At 30.7% G+C, this 26,194-nt stretch overlaps 1 protein-coding gene across 1 annotated transcript; it reads right to left on the bottom strand.

Annotated features, from left to right (window-relative positions):
- Nucleotides 1-6,387: 6,387 nt before the first annotated feature.
- On the bottom strand, nt 6,388-25,763 carry LOC143197485 (uncharacterized). Its single transcript, XM_076406023.1, has 4 exons — nt 25,638-25,763; nt 23,401-23,556; nt 19,154-19,430; nt 6,388-6,587 (listed from the first exon to the last, which is right to left on the bottom strand). The coding sequence occupies exons 1-4, from the start codon at nt 25,761-25,763 to the stop codon at nt 6,430-6,432; spliced, it is 717 nt and encodes a 238-aa protein (XP_076262138.1). The 3' UTR covers nt 6,388-6,429.
- Between the last annotated feature and the right edge of the window lie 431 nt (nt 25,764-26,194).

Genomic DNA, 26,194 nt, shown 5'->3' on the forward strand with positions numbered 1-26,194 from the left:
CTCTCTCCAAGAACAGGCTTTAGATTGATTATGATGATTTTTATTATATAGTAACGTTAGGATTTTTATTATCTCTCTACATAAAGTACGTAGAGGTAATATCACAAGGCTACTCATTCATTAATACTGACTAACTACTCTTATAAATAATCACAAACATCCATGTCCTAAATCGAAACCTATTTAGGACGTACAACATCATGTAACATATCGTTTCTTTTCGTTTTAAAAATAAAAAGAAAATCATGGAAATATAGAAATAAAGTGATACTTGGCTTAACACAAATATTATGCTCGTTCCACACGAAGCGTTTTAGCAAATAGTTGTGGTACGCGATACGTCGTGTCCTATTTGACTGTATTGTGGCTATTCTATTCGTCTGACATCCGCAAGAAATTTATGTCAGAAATTGTCCAGAAATAGATATAAGAAATAAATATAATAATAAATAGTAATCCCTCGTTACAAGAGTTCTCACCAGCCGCCAATTCATGTTCACCCTTTTAGCGCTTGAAAAATAAAAATAAGGACTATCTCTCTGCGTTTGAAAAGCAAATCGTAATGCTTGGGTTACGATGACGCAATTTACAAATTGGTTTACTAATTGTTTTGTCCCTAGTGTTAAACAGTATTTATGTTCTTCTGCTTATTGACAATGCGCACGGACATTCGGACACCTGATATTTAATCGATCCCAATTTGAAAAATACAATGTTTACCTCCCAACACAACTTCATAGAGAGAAAAAAACCTAATACTAACACACCAGTTTGGGTTTATTAACAAGTATTCAAGAATTGACCAGGTCCACAGAATAACAGATGTTATTGAAAAAGCCTATGAAAGTAAAAAAGTATGCTCAGCTATATTATAAGATGTAGCACAAGCCTTTGATAAGATTTGGCATGAAGGCCTTGTTCATAAACTAAAGAAAATGTTACCAAAAACAACTCACCGAGCTATTAAATCGTACATTACAACTTAGAATTTTAATTAGAATTAGAATGTTTAGAGTCAAACAAGTAGAACCTTACTATACAGTAAAAGAGCTAAAGCAGGTATACCACAAGAAAGTGTACCGGGGCCAATGCTTTATCTACTCTACACTTGTGATATACCCCAAATGGAGAATATTACGATAGCTGCATTTGCTGATGATACTGCGATTATAGCTGTCGAGCACAACAGTGAAGAAGCCTCACGAAAATTACAACAGGCAAGTGACAATATAAATAATTGGACACAAGCTTGGAAAATAAAAATTAATGAAACTAAATCTGTGGATATGCAGTTCACCTATAATCAGACTGTACAAGCACCAATAATATTAAATAATACTATCATTCCATATAGCAACAACGCTAAATATCTCGGAATGAACCTTGATGCAAAACTTCGCTGGAAGGAACATATAAAGAAGAAAAGAAAATAACTGGAATTGAAATATAGGAAAATGTACTAGATAATTGGAAGAAAATCACAATTATCAGTACATAATAAATTGCTATTATATAAGCAAATACTGAAACCTACATGGACATACGGAGTTCAATTATGAGGATGTTAAGCAAATAGTAACATAAACAAAATACACATTTTTCAGAACAAAGTCCTGAGAGTTATTGTGGGCGCACTCAAATACTATAAGACTGACTACCTACATCGAGACCTTCAGATACCTACAGTCAGTCAAGAAATCAAGAGAATTGCAATGGGGGCATGAGGAAATACTCCATTCTCATGACAATATTGATGTATTGCAGCTTTTGGATACCATCAGAACAGGACACGAACTCAATAGAATCACACCATCTGATCTTGTGTAGTGTTGTGTAGTGAGGTGCATAAAATAAAAAATACAGCAGTGACATGTATAAACATTATTTCACTAGAGACTGAGATAGGGCCGATGCGTCCTCCTAGTTATATACCTAGATTTAAGTTATCATAAAGACAAGGCAAATTCTAGGTTAGTCGGAAACGACTAGTAACACTGTAATAATTAAACATTAAAAAAAAACATTTTACAAGTTATCCATCAAATACATGGAAGCTTTGAGGATTTTCAGTCAACAGATGTTGAAGTTTTAGCCGCTAATGACAATGAACTCATAGAAGAGGAACTTTTTGGAAAGCAATACAAATAATGAATCAAATGATGAAGACGATACTTTTCAAGAAAAATTAGTTGGAAAATCAACTACATCTTTAACTATAGACAACATAAATAAGATTTTGTCATCTGCTCATGTACTGCAGGGTTTGGTTTTGGACCTGGGTCCTTCACTGGAACGAAGTATAAAGTTTAATAATGGTCTAGACGGTTTAATACAATCGTATTAAGAAGCACAGATAGCCATTTAGAAAATAATAAATTTTATAATTTTTCTTAAATAAATTTTGTTTTATTATATTTCTATTATCTATCTATTATCTAAGTAGATATAACTTTGTGACTTGCGTACTGTAAGTGTTTATTGTTATTTTATGTTTATTGTTATTTTTATGTTTTTACCAACAACTAAGATATAAGTAAAAATAAATTTTATATTCATGTAAAATTATCTTCATTAAAGAATAGAAATATAAAGTCATCTATAAATGTAACAAAACACGCTTTTCTCCTCTAAATACGTACATGTATGAATAAACCATCATTTAACCAATCAAAAAATAATTAATATGATTGTGCATTGTCTTCAATAATTTTTTTATGAACTTTAAAAAATAGTATTACTGCAAATACCATTGTGTGTTAAGAATCCATTTTTTCTAGAAACTAGAAGTGATTTATGCTGTACCAAATTACACTTAAAATATTACTTATTGCGAACGCATTTATAACATAGGACCTCGTTGGATTGTTTTTCGCCAAACGCGACAATTTGGCTTATTGACGTGATTATTTAGTTAAAAATAGACTTCGTGTTAAACATGAGTTACCATCAAATAAAGAGGTAAGAAGATTTTAGAAAACTAGAAGCAATTTTGTGCGTAATATTCGATTCATACATTTTACAAATCGAAAAAAATGCTATTTGTTTCTTACAGATAGATACTTGTGATGTGTGAACATCACAGCAAAGGGTTGTACAAATATATGAAAGCAAGGAGTCCCAACTCTTGGGCAATGTGGATACTTATAAATATTTAAAGAAGTTATTTAACTTGTTATAAACTGTTTATGTGTATTATATTTTGAAATAGCAAAAAAACTTTAATAAGAGAATTTATATGCAAGTACGTAAGTTATGTAAGGTGTAATAATGGTTTTTTTAATTACATCTTACATTAGATATGTATTTCCCGAATTAGAATTAATTTAGAGACAGAATTGGAGATTATTTAATCTTTTAGGGCGAAATCTTGGATAATTTCGTAAATCAATTTGATTTCGAGGTTATCGTGTAGTTCTTGATTACATGACGAAAAAAATGGGTAATGAATTTCATCGTTGGATTACTAGTTGGTTTGATATTTTAGTGTAATCTTATATTTGAACGCCATAAGTCTAATTAGGCTTTATAATTGACAGTTTCTTTGATTTTAGTCCGATCCTCCGACTAACCAGTACAGTTCTTTGATTTTGAGTCCTTACCTTTACCTTTTTTACTTTTATTTTACTTAAAACAATTTTATTTTACGGGAAGAAGTGGCGATATTTTAGATCGATATTACAGAAGCGATATTGCCAGCTCAATCTTATTCTAATATAAACGAAACCTTTATGTCTTGATACCCCACTAATCATATCTTCTTCAGTTTAATATAAACAAACAGTTTTGTTTTTTAAACAACTATAGTCATATCAGTCACGCGATATAACATGAATTTACGTATATGGGTTCCAGTTATGGTATATGCCATCAAGCCTACCGTCTGGTTACTGGCGTGACTGGGATGGATTCTCTTGACGGAATTTATACTTTTGCCTATAGACAATCACGATCGTAGTATTTATTAGATAATTTAGTATTTATTTATTATTACTGGAAGAATATTCACTTACACATCAAATGATAATTATTTTATATCATTATTATTTAAAAATTCAATATTATATCAGAAAATGTAGGTCCAAAAAATATTGTACATTACGCCCAAATTTTCGATAAATTTTGCAGGCAAATTTATTATATAAATGTTCTTAGGTTGGTCCTTCCGACTACTATTTAAGCTTCATTTAACTAAATCTTATTAAGACATATCAAGATGGAGCCTCAATAATACTAGTCAATGAATCAAATCTACCACCTGACGAAGGCTTAAGAATGAATTTGGATCAATCAAAAACCGATCACTTCAATTATTGGCTTCTTGGAGAATATTCGAAGTTATCAATATATAATAAGTTTCTCTTATACATGCAGGCACTTATGCCTATAGGGAGTTATTGCTTTTAACTACGGGGTTATGTAAGCAACGTCTCTATAACAAAATATCGGGTGTTTGAGCATATATGCGGTTTTCTTTATTAATAGGTGGTATAAGGATTATATACATTTGTTAGTATCGATCTTAGATCATATTCTTTAACGCTGCTTAACTTTTATGTAAAACTGTAACCAATATTATAAAAAAAAAATGTGTAAAAATGAAATTTATGCGGAAATTTGTTATAGTATACCATAATTTAATTAAATTTTTTTCGCTGTGTGGATACAACCGAATTAAAATTCTGGTTACAAATTTTTTTTTTCTTTTAATTTTAACTGCAATAAACTCTTATTTTGAAATAAATGATTAATTAATTTAATAGTGTCTATGACGTGGATACTAATTTTGCTTTTTTTACTACAGATTTATTGAATTTGAAATAAAATCGACTAATGAGTGACCATATATTGTTGCAGCAAACATTCTGTCTTACTCAACCTGATTGTTCCTGTGACTGAGATTGTTATAGCTTTCTTAATTTATATTCTTATTTTCAGAAAAGCAAACATGCAACAGCAGGATAGACAAATGTGATAAATTAGCAGCAAATTAACTTGTTCCTTTATCCACTACTCCACTGTTGCTGAGAAATTGTGTATATTTTGAAATGTTTGTATATTAATTAGAATTTTTGATACTTCCCTTAGTCTTTGCTTTAGTTTTTCTTCTTTTGGAATTTAGAATGTTGTAATATAAAATACAATATTGCAAATACGTTAATCGTTAATAGTAATACGTTAAAAAATACATTTTAATGGAAATTGATAATTGAATTCTAACATATATATCATTATAAAGTGAGCGTTCTATAAAGGGTAATAGGGTAATAAAATAACAAACGATTTTGACAATAAATATATATTTGGTTAAGGTTGACAGATCATTTGAAGGTTTGAAACAGGACGATCATTCACCTTGTACATCGAACAAATTCCTGTAAATATATATAACGCCAATATAATAGAGAACAAAAGACAATTAACACGATTAATATATGAACAATATCAACAAACAGGCAACATATATATTTTTAATATGCAATATTTAGTTTCTATAAATATCAGGTACACATATCCAACGATGTTTTCATTGGCTTTAGTCTCATGAGGTCTTAGGAAGCATGCATATCTAAAATTAGGGATCATAGTATTATTATGATCGTCCTCAATTGAGATCTTCACATATAGAAATAATTAGTAAGTCCTTTTACATATATAATAGAAACATTAATTTAAATTTGTGTGTAGATAGTTTTTTTTTTAGTTCTTAAAATAAATTATTACAGGTAGATAACAATTTTGATCAGAAAAAAATCTGCATTTCTGTTTGTTTTAGAGTAAACTTTATAGAGGATTTTTAATATATTCTCATGGATACTGTTATCTCTCCATTACAAAATCCACACCAAACAATTTCTCTATATAAATAATTCTCTATATGATGTATTCGCAATTGATGATCCTCTGAATGCAAATATGTTTGCTGATATTAAAAAAAATGAAAGATCAGAAATAATAGCAGAGTAATGAATAATTAGAAAAGTTAAATGTTGAATACAGAGGAGAATTGAGGAAATCAACAATGCAGAATGGAGAAGTAAGAATATCAAAACATTTTTCCACCAACAATACCGTATTGATTAATACACAGCAAAGATATTAGTGAAGGGGTTTTCAACAGCGTAAAACTGTAAGTGAATATCATAGTACTAAGAATTACGTTAATTTAAATTTCAGAAAAATATATTTAGAACAATGAGCGTTTTGTTTTGATAAATAAAAACAATGTAAAACCTTAATAAAACGTGTTATTAACAAGATGACAGGCCTAAAATAAGAGCAGATTTTTAATTGATCATAGCGACTTCTAGTGCGCTATATATAAAACAATTATTTTTGTTAGATCTAAGATTTATATAAAATATAACATTTATTAAGTTTTGCGTCAAGAGAACAGTAGAGATATATTTATTTGTATAGAAATCACAGAGTTTAATAGATTAGTACAGAAGATGAACGACGATTGTAGTTTGCTTTTTTGCTTGGCTTTACAAAACGTGGATTGAATGGTCCTAATGCATCCTCATTAGTTGACGATGGCGATTTGTGTTCGTTGAGGTGATCTAAACCTCGACAAGCTGCGAAGGTGCCTGCAAAAAATACTTAAAATAACTTAGAACACTATATTTTGTGTTGAAAAAATTTAATGAAATCGTCAAAATAACAACAGTAGAAAATATCGTCGTTGTTGGGTGAAGAAAATATTTCAACTTTCGTGATTATTATATATTACATAATTTAAAACTCTTAAGGGTTCAGTAATGATATGAAACGAGTGAAAATATATTCAAGTACCATTTTAAAAAATACTAAAGATATTTTGTTTTGAATTATCACTATAGATATAACCTTGGGCGTACCACAATGCATCATCTAAAAAAATTCTTGGATGGAAATCAATTTTCATCAAGGAAAAAATAAATTATACTCAGCAATAAGTTATTTTTAAAACTACAAATCGCTTTTTATTTTCATTTCCAGATACTCATTCGACAACCTTTGTTAAAATTATTATGCTTTGTTATGCCGCGGAAATTTGCCAGCTTCGATTGATAACCGAGTCTTTGAATATTGCCCCTAAGTGGTTGTATTTTTGAAGTGTGTAGACGTGGATTTAATTATGTTTTCTGTTTGGTTTACTTTATGTATAAACTTCCTCTGAAAAAACTCTCATTATAATTAAGTTAAAGTTATAATCCCTCAAAGATCATTATGTTCTTTATTTAACTAATAACACCAAAAAAATATAGTTTTGTACATAGAGTTACTGTATGAAATAAATTTTATATTTAATATATTATAAGGACAGTATTTTAATTTGATTTTATTATTATTTTAAGTTTTTTAATCACTATAATAACCAGAAGTCTGTCCTAAGTAAAAATGTGTTAAACTAGATTTCCAACATTAAACTTTCTGGTTTTTGTCTGTGAAATGTATGAAAACCTAATTTTATGATGTACATTTGTTGACTGTTGAATAGATTTTTAGGCATTAGACAAGAAAATAATTTGCACACATAATTTTTTACATTAAAATTTTGATTTTATAAAAAACATTACTCATTTCGTAAACAAAATTAAATTTGCTCGTTTTATTTCCACACTTGGTTAAAGTGAGAGGACCTACTGCTGTAATAGTCGCGTGTTCGAATCCCGCAGGACATAGATGCATTTTATATTTGTGATTGTAATTGTAAATGTCTCTAGGTAACAGAGTAACATCCGACAAAGAATTTTAGTCACGCCAGTAACCGGGCTGGGTAAGACCAGAGGTTTTCTGGGATGGCCTCTAAGTTTGTGACTGGAAATTCGGTAGGCTCCATATCGAGATCCGTGGATGAAGCCCACGTTAAGCAGTAGGCTAAGTCAAAATAAATCCTAACTGGTAAACATTAGACTTATATAGAGTATATTTAAAAAAACTTTTTATGTATTTGACTTAAAATTACATAATATTGAGATGGTATGAGTACACTTTTACGTAAATAATAAATTATTTATTAGACTGTTAAAAGGATACAGTAATCTACAAAAGTAAGCATAATAAAACCGAAATTACTGTCAATCATGCCAATCCGGTTTCATAATTCTAAGCAATTTTTAGACTTACGAGATACATATTCTTAAAGCTCTTAAGATATTAACATATCAATTAAATGCTATAAAGGTTTTAAAAGAAAATTTTGTTTCATATTTTTATTTTTCTGTTCATTTCATTTTACATATTGCTTTTAGAGGTGTTTTATCATATCATCTTAATTTTTATTAATATTTAATCAAAATTATGCAAGAAGGAAAGGTCTTTTGATTTTGATTTACCAAATTTATGCAATAATCTTATTATAAATACACAAACATTAGAATCAAAGGAAAAATATTAATTATTAATATATTTTTAATTTGGTTTAATTAAATGAGATTAAAAAGAAGTGCTTTTATGTTGTTGTTATTTATGAGTTATTTGACATTTATTAGGTCCCTTATTAAAATTTTAAAAAGCTTGATAACGAAGTTATGTAAAAGTTGATGGTAAAAAACAAATACTATAAATCCCCTATAAGACAAAACAGATACAATAAATGAAAAACTTTTCTCTTGAAACAAAGGACGATGTTGGTTTTAAAGATTATGTTAAACAATTTAAAAGTCTTGTTCGGCAAGCCTTTGGACCTTTTCGATCCAGAAACTCTAAGACATAATGAAATTATTTGTGGAAAGGCCCTGTCTGAATATATGGAAAACTGTTGTAAATAAAAGATGGTAAAATGATCAAGAGTTGATCACAGAATAGTTTCTTAGCGCTTGCGATGTCTTACGAATTCTTTAACTGAAAGGAAATTATATAATATGGAAATAGTCTTTATAAAAGCAGAGGTTATATCAGATTAATATTAATATTGTTATTAAATATTTACCAATATGCTCGGCTATATTTTTAGATGTAGCACAAGCTTTCGATAAGGTTTGGCATGAAGGCTTTATTCATAAGCTACAGAAAATGCTACCCAAACAACACACCGAACTATTAAAATCATATATTACAACCAGAATGTTTAGAGTCAAACAATAAGAAGCTTACTCTACAATAAAAGAATCTAAAGCAGGTGTACCACAAGTAAGTGTACTGGGACCAATGCTTTATCTACTCTACACTTGTGATATACCACAAACGGAAAATATTACGATAGCTACATTTGCGATTATAGCTGTCGGAGACAATAGTGAAGAAGCCTCACGAAAATTACAACAGGGAAGTGACAATATAAATAATTGGACACAAGCTTGGAAAATAAGAATTAATGAAAGTAAATCTGTACATGTGCAGTTCACATATAAACAAACTGAACAAGCACCCATAACATTAAGTAATACTATCATTCCATATAGCAACAACGCTAAATATCTCGGAATGAATCTCGATACAAAACTTCGCTGGAAGGAACATATAAAGAAGAAAAGAAAAGAACTGGAATTGAAATATAGGAAAATTTACTGGCTAATTGGAAGAAAATCACAATTACCAGTACATAATAAATTGCTATTATATAAACAAATACTGAAAACTATATGGACATACGATGTTCAATTATGGGGGATGTTCTGCAAAGAGTAACATAAATAAAATACAAATTTTTCAGAACAAAGTCGTGAGAGGTATTGTGGGTACACCCAAATACTATAGGGCTGATTATCTACATGGAGACCTTCAGATACCCACAGTCAGTCAAGAAATCAAGAGAATTGCGAGGGGGCATGAGGAAAGACTCCATTCTCATACGAATATTGAAATATTACAACTATTGGATATCACCAAAACAGGACACAGACTCAAAAGAATCAAACCATCTGATCTTGTGTAGCGTTGTGTAGTGAGGTGCATATATTAAAAAATTCAGCTGTGACATGTATAAACATTATTTCACCAGAGACTGAGATAGGGCCGATGTGTCCTCCTAGTTATATACCTAGATTTAAGTTATCATAAAAATAAATTGTAGGTTAGACGGAAACGACTAGTAACAATATATTAATTAAATAATAAAAAAATTAAATATTTGTCAGAGTAAAGATTTTTATATTAATATTCAGATTTTCATATGATAGAAAAATGACGATTTCGAGTTTGGTTTTGTCAAGGCCAAATATTTTTTGCAGTTACAGTGAATTCTAGTTCGGCTTGTATCGATTTGGAAAATAAATTTGTATTATTTGCCAACACTGTCGTGGCGATAATATTTTTTTGAAAATTCGTCAATATTTGCTGAATAAAACAATTGTACCATATGTCCGTTATTATTTTAAAAATTCACTATAAAAATGCCTTACATATATATTTATGTATGCTTTTTATTTAAATAAAAGCGAATTTAAAATTTGCTATATCTGTATATGACAAGTATAGCAAAAACATGTACAGCTGAAATTTAATAAACCGCAACAGAAAATAAACAATTTCATATAGTTTCGTAACCATCAGTCGCTTCTCCGTTCTTTCCATTACGCACTACCTCTACGTTTATCTCTTATTTTTCTTTTACTTCTTCCTCCTAGAGCTTTTATACAAACCGATAAAAATGTCGGAGACCCATCATAACGACCAGAATACTTATTTTTATTTTTTTTTCCTTATTCTTTACAAAATGCCTGTAATATAGTAATTTTCTTTTATCTTACTCGACGGTAAATGTTAATAGAACAATATACAGAACATGGGCAAATTATTATACAGTATTTTTCTATAGTTATATTATTCGGATAATCAGCTGGTTAATCAGGAGTTGTACAACTACAAATTGTACCCGATACATTTTAAAATGTGTTATAATACTTATTAGATGAATGAGAAATTAATTATTTAATTAAATTTTGAAATTAAATTAAGAATTTTTACTCCTCTTTATACTTGATATCAGCTATCTGTAGTTGTTATATTCATGAGAATTTTTAGTATGTTACGCATATTTTACAGGGATACAATGGCAATTTTTGTCATATTTGACTTTTATATTTCCAAAAAAGAAAGAAAAATCTAATAAAGAGAAATGTGAAGTTTATGGCATTCAGTTTATAATAAAGCGCAAATGTCAGAATTTCTTTAAAAAATTGTCCTAGAGATTTAGGTTCTAACGTTGATTCGAATAAATAGCAGTAAGGAGACAAATATTTATAAATAATCAAACCATATTTGGGTGCAGTTTACTTTACAGTATTCGACTGTTTTAAAATTTATGAGTAATGAATTGATAATGTTCAATGGAATATTCAGCAGTCGAAAGGATTAAACACTGTGTTTAGAATTTAGACTGTAACATAGTTTTAGGTTCAGGTTCGTTCTTCAAGTTTCAGATCTTTTATCGAACAATCTAACGTGAACAAGAAATTAAGATGGTTAATATACATTGTTATTACTTAGTGCTAATAATAATTATAACAAAGTGACACTAACTGTGAACTGTGATGGCTTAAATGCGCTTTGGTTTAGTTTGATTGGTAATAAGCCCGAGAATGTATATAAGTTTTAATTTTTGTAAGGATGAAAATATATATTTATTTTACTTAGAAAATTTTATTTGAAGAATAAGAACATTTTGAAACCACTGAGGTGCTAGTAATACTATATGTTCTCTATCTGAGATAAAACATGATATATGATATGAGATGATATAATTGATGATATATATACATGAGTTATATAATTGTGAAATATGATCACTTATATGTCGCAAAAAATGTTAAAATATGATGTATGTCTTTAATATATGCAAGAAATAGGTGTGGAAATTTAATAAAACAGGAGAAATTTCAATATTAACTCGATACGGGAAAAATAAACTCTTTGATCCAGTTTGACGACATTCAAACGAACTGTCTGTTATACGTTTACGTTTTTCCGGCACGTCTCTACTTTCAGCTGTCATAAAGTTCTTTATTTTTCTTTTTTATCTGTTGTACAAACCGATAAATTTTCCGAATCCCCATTTTTTGATATCTTGTTTCCTACATTATTAAGTTTAAGGTAAGAGTGGGAAAATTAAGATAATAGAATAATCAAAATTGAAACGAAATCTTCTTCAGCAAATAGCCAATTCGATAACGATAAGATATAGGGTGTATAAATAATACATAATAATAATAATATATAAATGTTTTAAGAAGCTTTTTCTCGAAAAATTCGTATATTTTATTTTAGTCAAATTGTTGTTTATTAATAACTACTGTTTATAATAATTTTCTCATATTTCAGGCAGCATACGGATTACACACTAAAAAAATGCCTCTTCTTTTGAGGGGATTCAAAATTTAATTCAATATTCGTATTTTCGTAAGTGGTGATGTACTTCCTAGACAAAGTACGAATTAAATATTTCCATATATGTACGCATGTGGATTTTTTTTATTGAATAGATTCCTTAATGTTGGCTCCTCGGTTATTTAAATTTATCGAGTGATCAACTTAGATACCATCCCAGCATTGCTACTGGCGTGAAATGAACGATCGTTCTCATTTTTATGTAGATTTTTATAAATTTTAAAGGATATAGATGTAGATAATTTAAGCTCTTAAACTTTTGAAACTAGTCCCGATAACTTCTTACATTTTCTCACATTTGTCTTATTTGACTTGATGATATTTTCAATATATAGAAGCAAAATCAAACTGACTTACTTGGTTCTAAATTTTATGTGTTGCTAATGTAATGCTGATGAAAATAATAAATACTTGAAAGTTGTTGACAGCTCAGATAATACACTCTTAGGATATGATTGGACCATTTTAAAGTACTTAAATTTATTATTGTGCTGAATGTAAGAAACCTATTTGAATACCTAATATGACAACTTATTTTCATATTTAGTAATAATGAATATTAGCCAAATTTAGAATGTATTTTGGATTTTATTAAAAAGGCTATATAAAACTGCTGATATATTATTATTTAAGATAACGTAGACTTTATTAATATAATGGGCGACTAAAATCTATGTTAAAACAACTTTTTGTTTCTTTCGTTAAAAATCTATTGTTAATCTACGTAGCATCATTCGAATAAATCAAAAAAAAGTTCCAGGGATTAAAAGATAAAGCACAAACTTATGACCAATATCGCTTATTGTGTAATTCATAGATATTTTTTGTTTTTATAAGTTTACAAGTATGTCTGTAAATCATTCTTTAGATAAATAGTTATGGAAAGTATAATATTGTCTTTTATTTTTACATTATTTCATTTACTGTAGCTTACATTACAACTGCAAACATTGAAAGGCATTAGAAAAGAACTTAGCTTTGCTTATTTTCAACATTACACATATGTGCTTATTTTACAATTAATAGTCACTACGACTTTACTGTGACTGTTTTTTTTTCTGAAATTAGTCGTTGAATTTTGTCAATTTACAATCATATATCAGTATTATATATTAATATCGATTTAAGCATTCTAAAGCTTAAATTTTAGTTATCAGTGTTAGTTTTTATTGAAATCAAATTATTGAAAGCAGTTCATTCATATTCATACACTTTTTTTTATCAGTTTAAAGAACTTATATTATTGTGTCAGTTATTTAGTTACTGCCTGATTTATCCTTTACAGAGTTCCTACAATTGAGTAATTTAATTTAATTCTTTTAGGGTTAATGCTAATAGAATCATTTTAAAGAATATTAGTTCAGTAAAATAGTAATATCGATATTTGTATAAATTGTTTTTGCCAATACTGTTTTTTGCCCTACTGTGTAAGATTGGTTTGTTCTGTAATTATTTGTTGCTGCAATGCTCCTTAAATAATTACATGTTTCAGATACGGCACATTTGCTCTACTTATCAATATATTTTTTTTATATAGCAAATAAATTAAATTATTTTAAACTTTTAAAAGTTTTTATAACGTCTATTATTTTTCAGTATTTTTAATAATTATCTTTGTTTTTAATAACCTGATAGATAATCAAGAACACAACCAAATAACTCTTTTAGTATAGTAGCTGAAATTTTAGTTCAAGGAAGTGGACGCCCAAAAGAGGTTGTTACCGAAGAAAACATTTTGAATTTGAATTACCGTAAATTGAAATTGAATGAAATGGCAGACACTCTAAAGATATCAACTGAACATGTACATCATATTCACGAATATTTGGGTATGAGAAAGCTCTGTGTAAAGTGGGTGCCGCGCGAGCTCACTTTTGACCAAAAACAACGACGAGTTATTAACTCGAGTAATAAACCCGAGTTTTTGCATCGATATGGGACAATGGATGAGACATGGCTCCATCATTTCATTCCGAAGTCCAATCGACAGTCATCCGAGTGGACTGACTGCGCAAGATGAACTCGCTCCAAAGCGTGGGAAAATGCAACAGTTGGCTGGCAAGATTATGGCGTCTGTTTTGGGATGTGCATGGAATAATTTTCATTGACTACCTTGAAAAAGGAAGGACCATCAACAGCGACTATTACATAGCGTTATTGGACCGTTTGAAGGACGAAATCGGCGAAAAACGACCGCATTTGAAGAAAAAGAAAGAGCTTCATCAAGACAATGCACCGTTTCACAAATCAGTGAAAACGATGGCAAAAATCCATGAATTGGGCTTCGAATTGCTTCTTAATCCACCGTATTCTCCAGATCTGCCCCCAGCGACTATTTCCTGTTCTCAGATCTCAAAAGAATGCTCTCTGGGAAGAAATTTTCTTCGAATGAAGAGGTGATCGCCGAAATTGAAAATGGTATCGAAAAGTTGAAGGGTCGCTATAATCAGTGTATCGCCCTTGAAGGGAATTATGTTTAATAAAAAACTAATTTCGTCAAAAAATGTGTTTTACTATGGTAGGTTGTGGAGGTGCTTTTCTATTGACCTGCAATGGAAGATTGCAGAAATTATCATGATATCTAAACCTAGTAAATCCCCCAACTGCTACCAACTATATCTAAATTATTCGAGTTATTCATAAAACAATTAGCGAAAAAGTACCAAAAAAACGTTGACGTACTAAAACAGCTTGAGAATAATAGACTTACCCGGAAATTAAAAAGATAAAAACTCTTTGAACTAGGATTAATAAGCTATGCGTGAAAGCTTTGTCGTATTTTGAATTTATGTGGGGTGCACCAGTGGAACTACATCCATAATAACGTTGATCATAAATTAATATTTTATTTAAAATGTTAGATCTGCACTTTAACAACAATACTCAGAAAAAATGTGAAGATAGTGAATAACTAGTTATAATATCTGTATAAGTTGATCTGTTTTTATAACTTCTTAATTTGTAAATTTAAAAAGTATTTTTAATTACATTTTTAAAATAATTTTGTCTAAAAGTGTAACTGTCGATCGGTAAAGTTACATAGAGGGAAATACGTATACAGTTATTTAGCTGTATTTTCTACTAAACAAATACAGAATACAACATAATACGTTTTATCCTATGTTTTAGTCATCTGCCATTTACTTTGTTTACAGTGTTCGATCTTGTGAGTTCGGCTCAAATGCGTATTGTTATTATTACAAAGAATAAACAGATCGAACAATGTCTTAAATTTTGTGTTGTAAATTAAACTTCGTGCGCTGTGCAATTAAATATGTTGCTGTAACCCTTGGCCCAGCGCTTCGATGAATCGATTTTATCAAAAACATTTGCATATAAGTGGGACAGGCCTCATCCTGGTCTGTCATTAACAACTTGATTGAAAATCGCCATTTAAGTTTGAGTCGAAAAAGGTCAGATTTGTTGAAAAAACACGTTTATCTTACATCACTTTCCAATGTGGCGAAATAACTTACCGCCGCACAAGGCTTTCAGTCAACGAATTCCTGGCTAAAACTTCAATAAACTTCAACGAACAACCATGGTACTCACCTGATATAGTTCCGCTCGATTAGTTTCTCTTCCCTAAATTTGATTACTTCAGGGCATTCATGTTCAGACGATATAAGTTTTAGAGGCAAATACGTTTAAAAATGTTTTAAGAAGTACTGCTGGCCTAAGTATAATATTTTATTTCAGAATTTGCCTGTTCTAAAGGCGATAGATTAAATTTGCATAAATAATAAATATTTTGACAAACCGTATTAAAATAATGGTGGGTATTTATTCAGAGCAAAGCATGACCATTAAAACAACAATAGTTTCAGTTTCGGTAAAATTCCCTTAGTGGATGAACATTTACCTCGAAAAGAATATAGCGAAGTTACTGATCTCAGATGCTCGAGGAAAAAAATTTAAACTAATAGTAGCCATTAGACTTGAAAAATAGCATAAGGTCAACGATTAAAATGGAACATACCAGGTTTAATGGTCTTTCGTCGATTCAAACGTAAAAAGCTCCAGCAAATTTACTGTTAAAAAACCGCAGTATCTTGAGGGCCTAAATAAATATTAGTTTAGACGCAATATTTCGTGGCCTTATCAACTTGACACTTTATTGACACTTATATTGTTTTTAATACGTTTTAATGCGATTTTAATAAACCTAAATCAACTTTATAGCTGTCCTTTGTTCCTGTTAGTTACCGCTAGTTAAGATAAACGGTAATTTATAGGGGTTATACTTAACAACATGTTGTAAATAATGAATCGGATTAAATATTTTAAACCAATATAATTTACAATGGTATTTTCAAACAATCAAGCGTCACAAGTTACTTGTTACAATTTAATAACCATATTTCTATTTCACTGCTCAACAGTCAAAATATTTCGAGTTTAAAAATATTGGCTATATGAATGTACCAGTTTGTACCTATATATCTAAAAAAAAATCTGTTATCTGATGCATCCAAAGTTTTTGAAAAGAAAATATATCAAGATAACACTATAAGATTTGGTAGTGGGATCCAATATCGGCCACAAGGAACATACAAATTAATTTCATCAAAATCCAATTGTGGTTGAAAACCTAGCGTATTAAGGCGAATGAGAAAATATATTTGCGTGACGTCTACATTGTGTAGAAGAATTTGTCTCCGACAAAATATAAATAATTATGAACTCTGTATCTGGTGGAATGTATTTGGATCGACGCTTGACTTGGTAAATACATATATTAACAAAGCGTAAAGAACTTAAAACTAAACGGGAATCGAAGAGCTTAGACTACCCAGAGGTATTGGATTATTGTGCCTAAATGGAAATTATCCTTAAATAATAAGGTAAATCTATTGCATGATGGTGTCGAAGAGGTTCCAGAAAATATGTTGAGTACCATTGTCGGTGCCCCCTATTACCTTTCCGACAAACTTATTTAGCGCTAGATCATTCTGGAACCCACAATAAACATGATCAAAAGTGGCAGGGTATCCTGAGTATCTACGCGTTCCAATCGAACAATTCTAAGTTCTAATTTATAAGTGTAAAGGAGCTTATTTATTGAAGTGATCCTCTACATGCTTTTTTATAAACACAATCACATAAGATACTTTAATACCACCCAAGGAAATCACCAGGCTATGATTTAATAACAGGAGAATTACTGCAAAAACTACCAAAGAAGGGAATTATAAAACTCAACAACTTGATCAATACAGCAATTAGATTATAACATATCCCAGGTATTTGGAAGAAGGCGGAAATTGTAATGATCCCAAAACATGGAAAGTCACCAAACGGCATAAGGCCTAAAATTCCTATTGAAAAGAATAAAACCGATTATAGAGAGAAAAAACCTACTACCAATACTTAGTTTGGGTTTATTAACAAACATTCAACAATTGACCAGGTCCAGAGAATAATACGTATTGTTGAAAAAGCCTACGAAAATAAAAAATTGTGTGCAGCTATATCTTTAAATGTAGCACAAGCCTTCGATAAGGTTTGGCATGAAGGCCTTGGTCATAAACTACAGAAAATATTACCAAAACAACAAACCGAACTAATAAAATCGTACATTACAGCCCGAATATTTAGAGTTAAACAAGAAGAAGCTTACTCCACAATAAAAGAAGATAAAGCAGGTGTACCACAAGAAGTGTACTAGGGCCAATGCTTTATCTACTCTACAGTTGTGATATACTACAAATCGAGAATATTACCATGGCTACATTTGCTGATGATACTGCGAATATAGCTGTCGGAGAAAATAGTGAAGAAGCCGTACGAAAATTACAACAGACAAGTGACAATATAAATAATTGGACACAAGCTTGGAAAATAATAATCAATGAAAGTAAATCTGTGTATGTGCAGTTCACCTACAATCAGACCGTACAAGCACCAATAACATTAAATAATACTATCATTCCATACAGCAACAACGCTAAAAATCTCATATGAACATACGAAGAAGAAAAGAATATAACTGGAATTGAAATATAGGAAGATGTATTGGCTAATTGGAAGAAAATTACAGTTATCAGTTCATAATAAATTGCTATTATATAAGCAAATACTGAAACTTATATGGACATACGGAGTTCAATTATGGGGATGTTCTGCAAAGACAAAAACACAGGGGGAAGAAGGATTTAATACTGTTTCTATACGCCAACCAAGACTGAGTTAATTTGAATTGTGTGATCTCTATCAAGATTTCTGTTTGTCGAAGGAGACAGGTTTTGGAATTAAAACTACAGAAATGGAATTTACTCCATTATTAAAGGAATCTATAGGAATTTTTAAGAAAGCTATTATTACGATATAATGTTTCTATTTGAAAGGCTCATGCTTGTAATTATATATAGAATATAATATTGAGCCTAATTTTTAACAATTCTATTTCATAGAGCAATTTGTTTTGGAACGCCAGGAATTTTAAAGGCGCCAGTTCAGAAAAGTCCACAAGAAAAAGCTTGACGGGATTAACTGGCACAATTTTTATTTATTACCAATTTTCGACATATATTAGAAAGTATCACAGCCTCAAATTGTTCATGTAAAATATCCATTGTGACGTCCACTGTGTGACATGTGGTCACTCAATATCAGGACCAAATAATATTTTTTGAATCCTATCGAGTCTTGTGTAGATTAACGTTGTGACGTAATTATGTTTATTAGGATGTAGTGTAATTCAGCTCATAACAGCGTTTTATTATGTGGATGTATTGTTCAGTCTTGTAATTTGCCATGGCGGTTTGACATTATCAATTTAATAATAAACAACAGGTTAAATTGATGCTTGTAAAACAACACTTAAAATAATATGAATACTTACTTTTATTCCAGTCTCCATCCATGCTGGCTATCGATAGCAATGGATTTATGCTTGAATGTAGTAGGGCAATACATCTGGTAAATTCGAAGAAATCATTATCTACTCCACCTTCTAAGATAATATTAAAAAGCTGACAGAATGTGTAGGGGGTCCACATGCAGACAAAACAAATGGCCATCGCCAGCATGAAGTTTCCCAAACGTTTTCTATTCCGTAGGTTGTTAGGAACACTGTTTTCAGCTACTGCGTTACTGTCAGCTTCATTCAAATCTTCGGGCTGCAGCATAAAGGTGTTAAAATATAAAAATAATTATAATAGGACTGTGAATTGATTTCGCGAAATTTCATGTGTGCTAGAATGTAAACAACATAAGTATCTATCTCTTCTAAAAGCAAGCAAATGAAGCACCACTTGTTAGGAATTTTAGTGTTTATATTTATATCAAAGAAAAGTGCCGTCAACGATTTTTTAAAAATAATTATTTTGTTTAATTTTAACGTAAATGTCAATATTTATTTGCATTTAGTTACTTCATATTTTTTAAACAATTTGTAGATATTTTTTTTTCATTTACTGCAAATAAGTTTTTTTTTAATAATATAATGTTGGGGAAATATACCGCATATAAAATACCTAGTAATCGCATACCTAGTAATACTTAGTTAACAAGGAGGTATAAAAGGAGTTCGACACTTAACTTCCACATGAATTAACAGAAAAAAGTTTGCAGTGCTGAAACGAAAAAAATAGAGCTATTTTTGAAACGAATTATTACGGGTGATGAAAAGTGGATCACGTAATATATTAATGTACGAAAAATGTCATGATCAAAGCCTGGAGAAGCTTTAAGAATGGTTGCAAAGTCCGTATTACCTCCATTTTAGGTGATGGTTAAATGGTCGGTGTCACCAATGCGACAGATTAAAAGAAAATACCAGAACCAATGAATAGAAAATGTATTGTCTTCTATCACGACAACACTATATAGTCTATCCAAAGAAGCAGTGAACTTACGTCATTAAGATGTTTAATGTATTGCCTGTCGCAATTTGTAATTTCGTTTTAGAATCAGACAATATTTTCCTCTTCATTTTATTACAGTTAAAAAGAGATATAATGCTGTCTGATACGTTCGAAAACGCCAATAAATGATCCTGCAAAAGTTTGGTTTTCAAATATCTGCAAAATTCTTCAAAATATTAGTTATAACAATTACAGGTTATAAATCAGCAAACGTTGTTTCAACGCTTTGCTTGTGTTCGATATATTGCAAACCGCTGCATACAGAACAGATTGTGTCTCTAATCAGTTACTTCCGACAGGAATGAGATAATGGAGACCCTTTCTTGCCAGTAAAATTCGTTAGAGAGGTAAATATATTTACCGTTAAATATTAAGCTATAATGGTTTTTTTTTTGAAAATATTTTTTATCGTGTGGCAGCTGCACTGAATATTGCTTTGGGCACGACATTAAAATATCTCAAAAAATGAATTCACCGAAAAGAAACTGTCCTCATACGAAGCGGGTGACGAATCAAATCAGCTGGATGTTAACTCTATCAGAGACCAAATATATGAAATGTATAAAAACAGTGAGTAGTTTTTTTCAATATTATCAAAATTTAACACAAAGGAAACTGTTTGGAAAGTATCCATTGATAATTTCGAGCTATGAGATATGGTCTTTGAGGAATGTAGAACATCCCGTCGTATTCTGTTAAGTAATACAAGATTTAAATGGTGTAAAGATAACCCACGAAAAGGTCTAATGGAACTTCAAGACATTGTTTTTAAAAGAATACTATTCTTAAAAGCAGATAATAAAATCAAGGAAGTCTTATTATTTCAATTTGTGTATTTAGATGAGACATTTCAGAATGGGACATTGGGTCGCTCATGGCAAGATGATAATAAAATGTGTTAAGACAATAAAAGTTGATGGAAATATGTAAACGTTGGAATATCAATTGATTAGGTATTATTAGTAATAACATTTATTCACTGCAGATATATGGTTCTTGTTTTTCTTAGAATTGTTGAGTTGGAATGGTTAGTAACACCTTTGGTTTGGATGGACTATTTGAAGAAGAAATTAACAGAAGATGAGATCGTGAACAAAAGTTAGATGGATTAGATATTGCCAGTTTAGTTATTCCGTTGAATTAAACTTTCTGATGTGGTATTATGATTGAATGCTGACAATTTCCAAGACAGGGTGATGAGAGTGGAAATAACTAAAGGTGAATATATAATTAATATACGATAACTGTAGGAAGCTGTATTGTAGAGTGTGAACGATTTATGTGCATAAATATGTGTGTAATTGTTCAGTATTATATATCAGCAATTGGTTAGAATGTATGAGGTGATGAATGCTAACTGTTTTGTAGATATGGTTAATGCATTAGGGAGAATTCAGTGATTCACAAGCCTTCGATAAGGTTCATCATGAAGGCCTTGTTCATAAACTACAGAAATTATTACCAAAACAACAAACCGAACTACTAAAATCGTACATTACAGCCAGAATATTTAGAGTTAAACAAGAAGAAACTTACTTTACAATAAAAGAAGCTAAAGCAGGTGTGCCACAAGAAGTGTACTAGGGCCAATGCTTTATCTACTCTACACTTGTGATATACCACAAATGAAGAATATTACAATGGCTATATTTGCTGATGATACTACGATTATAGCTGTCGGAGAAAATAGTGAAGAAGCCGCACGAATATTACAACAGACAAGTGACAATATAAATAATTGGACACAAGCTTGGAAAATAATAATCAATGAAAGTAAATCTGTGCATGTGCAGTTCACTTACAATCAGACCGTAGATCTATTGGCTCTTTGGAAGAAAATCACAATTATTCATTATTTTAATTAGATTAAATTTTAATGTTTTAATAATTTGTTATTTGTCTAATCCAAAATATTCCAAAAATCAGGGATGATGCGACAACATTGCGACGTTTTTACCTCATAAATTGAAATAACGTAGGTTCACCGCTACTTTGGATAGGCTATATATTTAGTGACTCGGTCAAAAATTGAAAAAGATTGATTGGGAAGTTTAAATGCAGCCATGCCCCGTTTAACTACTGATTTTTAGTGGTCTCAGCAAAATTTTCATAATGATGTAATGCAGGCCTCAAGAGACGACTGTAAAAATTGCTTGTATGAGTTTTTTGTCCAGAAATCTCAGAGAACTTCTTTGGTAATGGAATTATAGTTTTACCATAAACGTAATGTGGATGTCGATAGGACATCGGTTAAAGCGCCCCATATACCAACGATATACGTTTGAAATGTATGTGGAACAATTTGTTTAAAAATATGAAAAACATGAAATTATTTTTTCCCCAAAATTATATATCTATGTTTTTTATTTTCAATGTACCATAAATAGTGATTAGTGATTAACTCAAATAAATATTAATTACAAATTTGTAAAGGCCTTTATAGGTCTGTTTAAAAATGAGTGGACCATAATATATTTATTTGTACAAAATTGATTCTTTTGAGAGAACAAAATGCATGTTATCCTGTCAAACCGCTTGTAGCTAATCCTCAAAATGATTTGATTTGCCAGCGTAAATATAAAAACAAGCGAAATATATTTTTGGTTAGATAGACATCAATCATAAACAAATTAAACTAATCTATAGCCGGCTTGGTGGCAAAGGCGATGGGACGGTCCTCCTACTGTTGCGATAGCCGCGGGTTCGAATACTGCTGGGGCATGGTCGTAAATTTATGTTTGTGATTGTTTAAAATTTGTGAATGTTTTAGGCAAGAGTGTAAAATACGACAAGGAAAATGATCCCAGTCACGCCAGTAACCAGGCTGTGTAAGACCGGATGTCTTCTGGGATGATTTCTAAAATTGGTCACTAGCCAGTCGGTAGGCTTAATGCTGAGGACCGTGGATCGGAGCTCACGTTAAACTTTAGGCCCAGTTCAGCCCCATAGTTGGTAAAAGGAGACTTTAATATACATACATATATATATATATATATATATATATATATATAAAACTAATCTATATCGTATTATTTCCTATATATGTCCAAATTAGTCTGCACAAATAAAAACGAAACAAAATAAAATTATTATTCTAATATATATTAGTAAATTAAAAATCGTACAATAAAATTTAGAAAAAATTATATATGTGCGATCCATTTGACTTGTCGAATTCCATTTGACGCCAAAAAATAATTAACTAAAAACGTCGTATTATTACCTTCGACATTCCAGCTACTATAATAACATGTGATTTCAGATCAGGCTTTTTACTTTGTATTATTGGTATTGGCAAAGGAAGCTCTCCATGTTTTGCCCTGGCTGTCAAAGATACAGCCGTTAAATTCTGATATAAAAATATATGACTAATAAGTACCTAAAAATATACATTACAATATAATGTATCCAAAAAGCTTTATATGTGAAAAAATAAAAAAAAATGAGTGTAGATATATATATGCAACTTTGAAACATTGGCACATGATAAGTGAAATAAAGTATAATTTTTTTAATATCCTAAAATTTTTGTTGTATTATGAGTTGGTAATCAATTATTTTCTTGGAATATCAGACAGTGTTTTAGATTTTATAAGAGTTATTTTCACGTTTGCATGAGTGTTGCATTAGGGTCATATAATGATTTCAATTAAAAGGAATTGCACAACTCTTTAAGATTGCACTTATGTTCGATTCGATACGAAATTCGATATTTAGGTTGTTCAGGAAATTATTTATTTAGAACTTTATTTATTTCTTAAACATTTGAAAATCATAAAAATATTACCCTAGCCAATTAGGAGAAATACAATATAAATAATAATGAATTTTCATTCATTAATAAGAAATGTAAGATCTGCATAATATAATTTTAGTGTTGTAGTATTTGTTTTCCAATCTATACTTTTAAAGAAATTTATGAGGATTTTCTTTTATGTGGGCTTTAAATGTTTTATTTTTTGAATTCAATTGAGACTGTTCATTGTTAAAGCTTTTTCGAATGAGAGTGTCTAGGGATCGTAACAGGTCAATTGAAAAGTCCCCGGCCTACCATAGCGAAACACATTTTTTGATAAAATTAGTTTTTTTATTTAACAGAATTCCCTTCAAGGGTGATAAACTGATTATAGCGACTCTCCAACTTTTCGATACCATTTTTGTAGTACGATTTGTCCTTTACTTCAAAATAGGCCTCACTTTCGACGATCACCTCTTCATTAGACGAAAATTTATTCCCGGAGAGCATTCTTTCCAGTTCTGAAAACAGGAAATGGCAGATCTGGAGAATACGGTGGATGAGGAAGCATTTCGAAACCCAATTCATGGATTTTTGCCATCGTTTTCACTGACTTGTGAAACTGTGCATTGTCTTGATGAAGCAGCTCTTTCTTTTTCTTCAAATGCGGCCGTTTTTCTGCGATTTCTTACTCCAAACGGTCCATTAATGCCATGTCATAGTCGCTGTATATGGTCCCTCTTTTTTCAAGGTAGTCAATAAAAATTGTCCCATGCGCATCCCAAATTACAGACGCCATAACCCTGCCAGCTGACTGTTGCGTTTTCCCACGCTTTGGATCGGGTCCATCGTGTGCAGTCCACTCGGATGACTGTCGATTGGGCTTCGGAGTGAAATGATGGAGCCATGTTTCAACCATTGTCAGATATCGATGCAAAAACTCGGGTTTATTGTGCTTGATCATATTCAAACACTGCTGCGAATCATCAACTCGTCGTTGTTTTTGGTCAAAAGCGAGTTCGCGCGGCACCTACTTTGCACAGAGCTTTCTCATACCCAAATATTCGTGTATAATATGTTGTACATGTTCAGTTGATATCTTCAGAGTGTCTGCTATTTCATTCAGTTTAAATTTACGGTGATTCAAAATAATTTTTTCGATTTTTTAAATGTTTTCGTCGGTAGCAACCTCTTTTGGGCGTCCACAGCATTCACCGTCTTCGGTGCTCATTTCACCATATCTAAACTTAGCATACCAATCCATGATGGTTGATTTTTCTGGGGCAGTGTTCGAAAACTTGGCATCAAGCCAAGTTTTTGCTTCAACTGTATTTTTTCCCTTCAAAAACCAATATTTTATCAACAAGCGAAATTCCATTTTATCCATTTTTTTCACAATAACAGAAGTTGCTTCATTCAAAATGTTATAATTTACAAACTAATGATCCGACAGCTGTCAAATTTATACACGCATTTTTTAGGGTTAGGGCTAACTAAAAAACATATGAATTTAATTCTAGTAGCGCCATTTATGTGTCAGACCGAGGATTTTTAAATTGACATGTTAGAAGAGTGAAAGCGTGTAAAACTAATCTATCTCGAGAAATACTGTAAATCAAATAGAGAGTTTAGACAAAACCAAAGACTAGAAAAAGAAGCTTATTGGAGTAGTGGCCGACAATTTCGAAGTTGCTGCACTGAAACATGAATATCAAACATTGTACCAAATACTTAAGGGATTGAGCGGTAGGCGCAACTCCTTCAATAGGCAGACCATTGTAAGGTGATACTATGAGCATCTCGAATGATGGAAGGAGTTCTTCATGCAGCTCTATGACAAAATCGACCATATGGATGGAATACGCCGCGAAAATTATAGAAAGCTATTTGAAAAACAGAAAGCTAAAAAGGCAGAGTATTCGTTGAGAAGTAGATATCCTTCATGAGCGTTGGCTACACATAGAAATCAGAGCATTTCTCCACAGGCCTATATCGTTAAGATATAATTTAGCCGTAAATAAATGACTAATAAATTGATATAAATTTTTTTCGAATAAGTAGATTTGTACTGTATTTGTTTTTCGAATTTCTATTATCTTACATTGCTGGCGACAAATTTACAAGTTCATCCAATTCCAACTAAATATTGCATGTAACTTTAATTTAACAATGCGCTATGATATTTGTGAAATTATATTTTTTATAGACCTGGCAACATAGCAAAGTACATAAGAAATAGCTGTAGCTTTCAAATAGCAAACTGCTTACTAAACTTACTGTT

This window comes from Rhynchophorus ferrugineus, unplaced genomic scaffold, assembly GCF_030347505.1.
Source record: "Rhynchophorus ferrugineus isolate W39M unplaced genomic scaffold, kcgeb_rfMv2 rfM5, whole genome shotgun sequence".
NCBI classification, from domain to species: Eukaryota; Metazoa; Arthropoda; class Insecta; order Coleoptera; family Curculionidae; genus Rhynchophorus; species Rhynchophorus ferrugineus.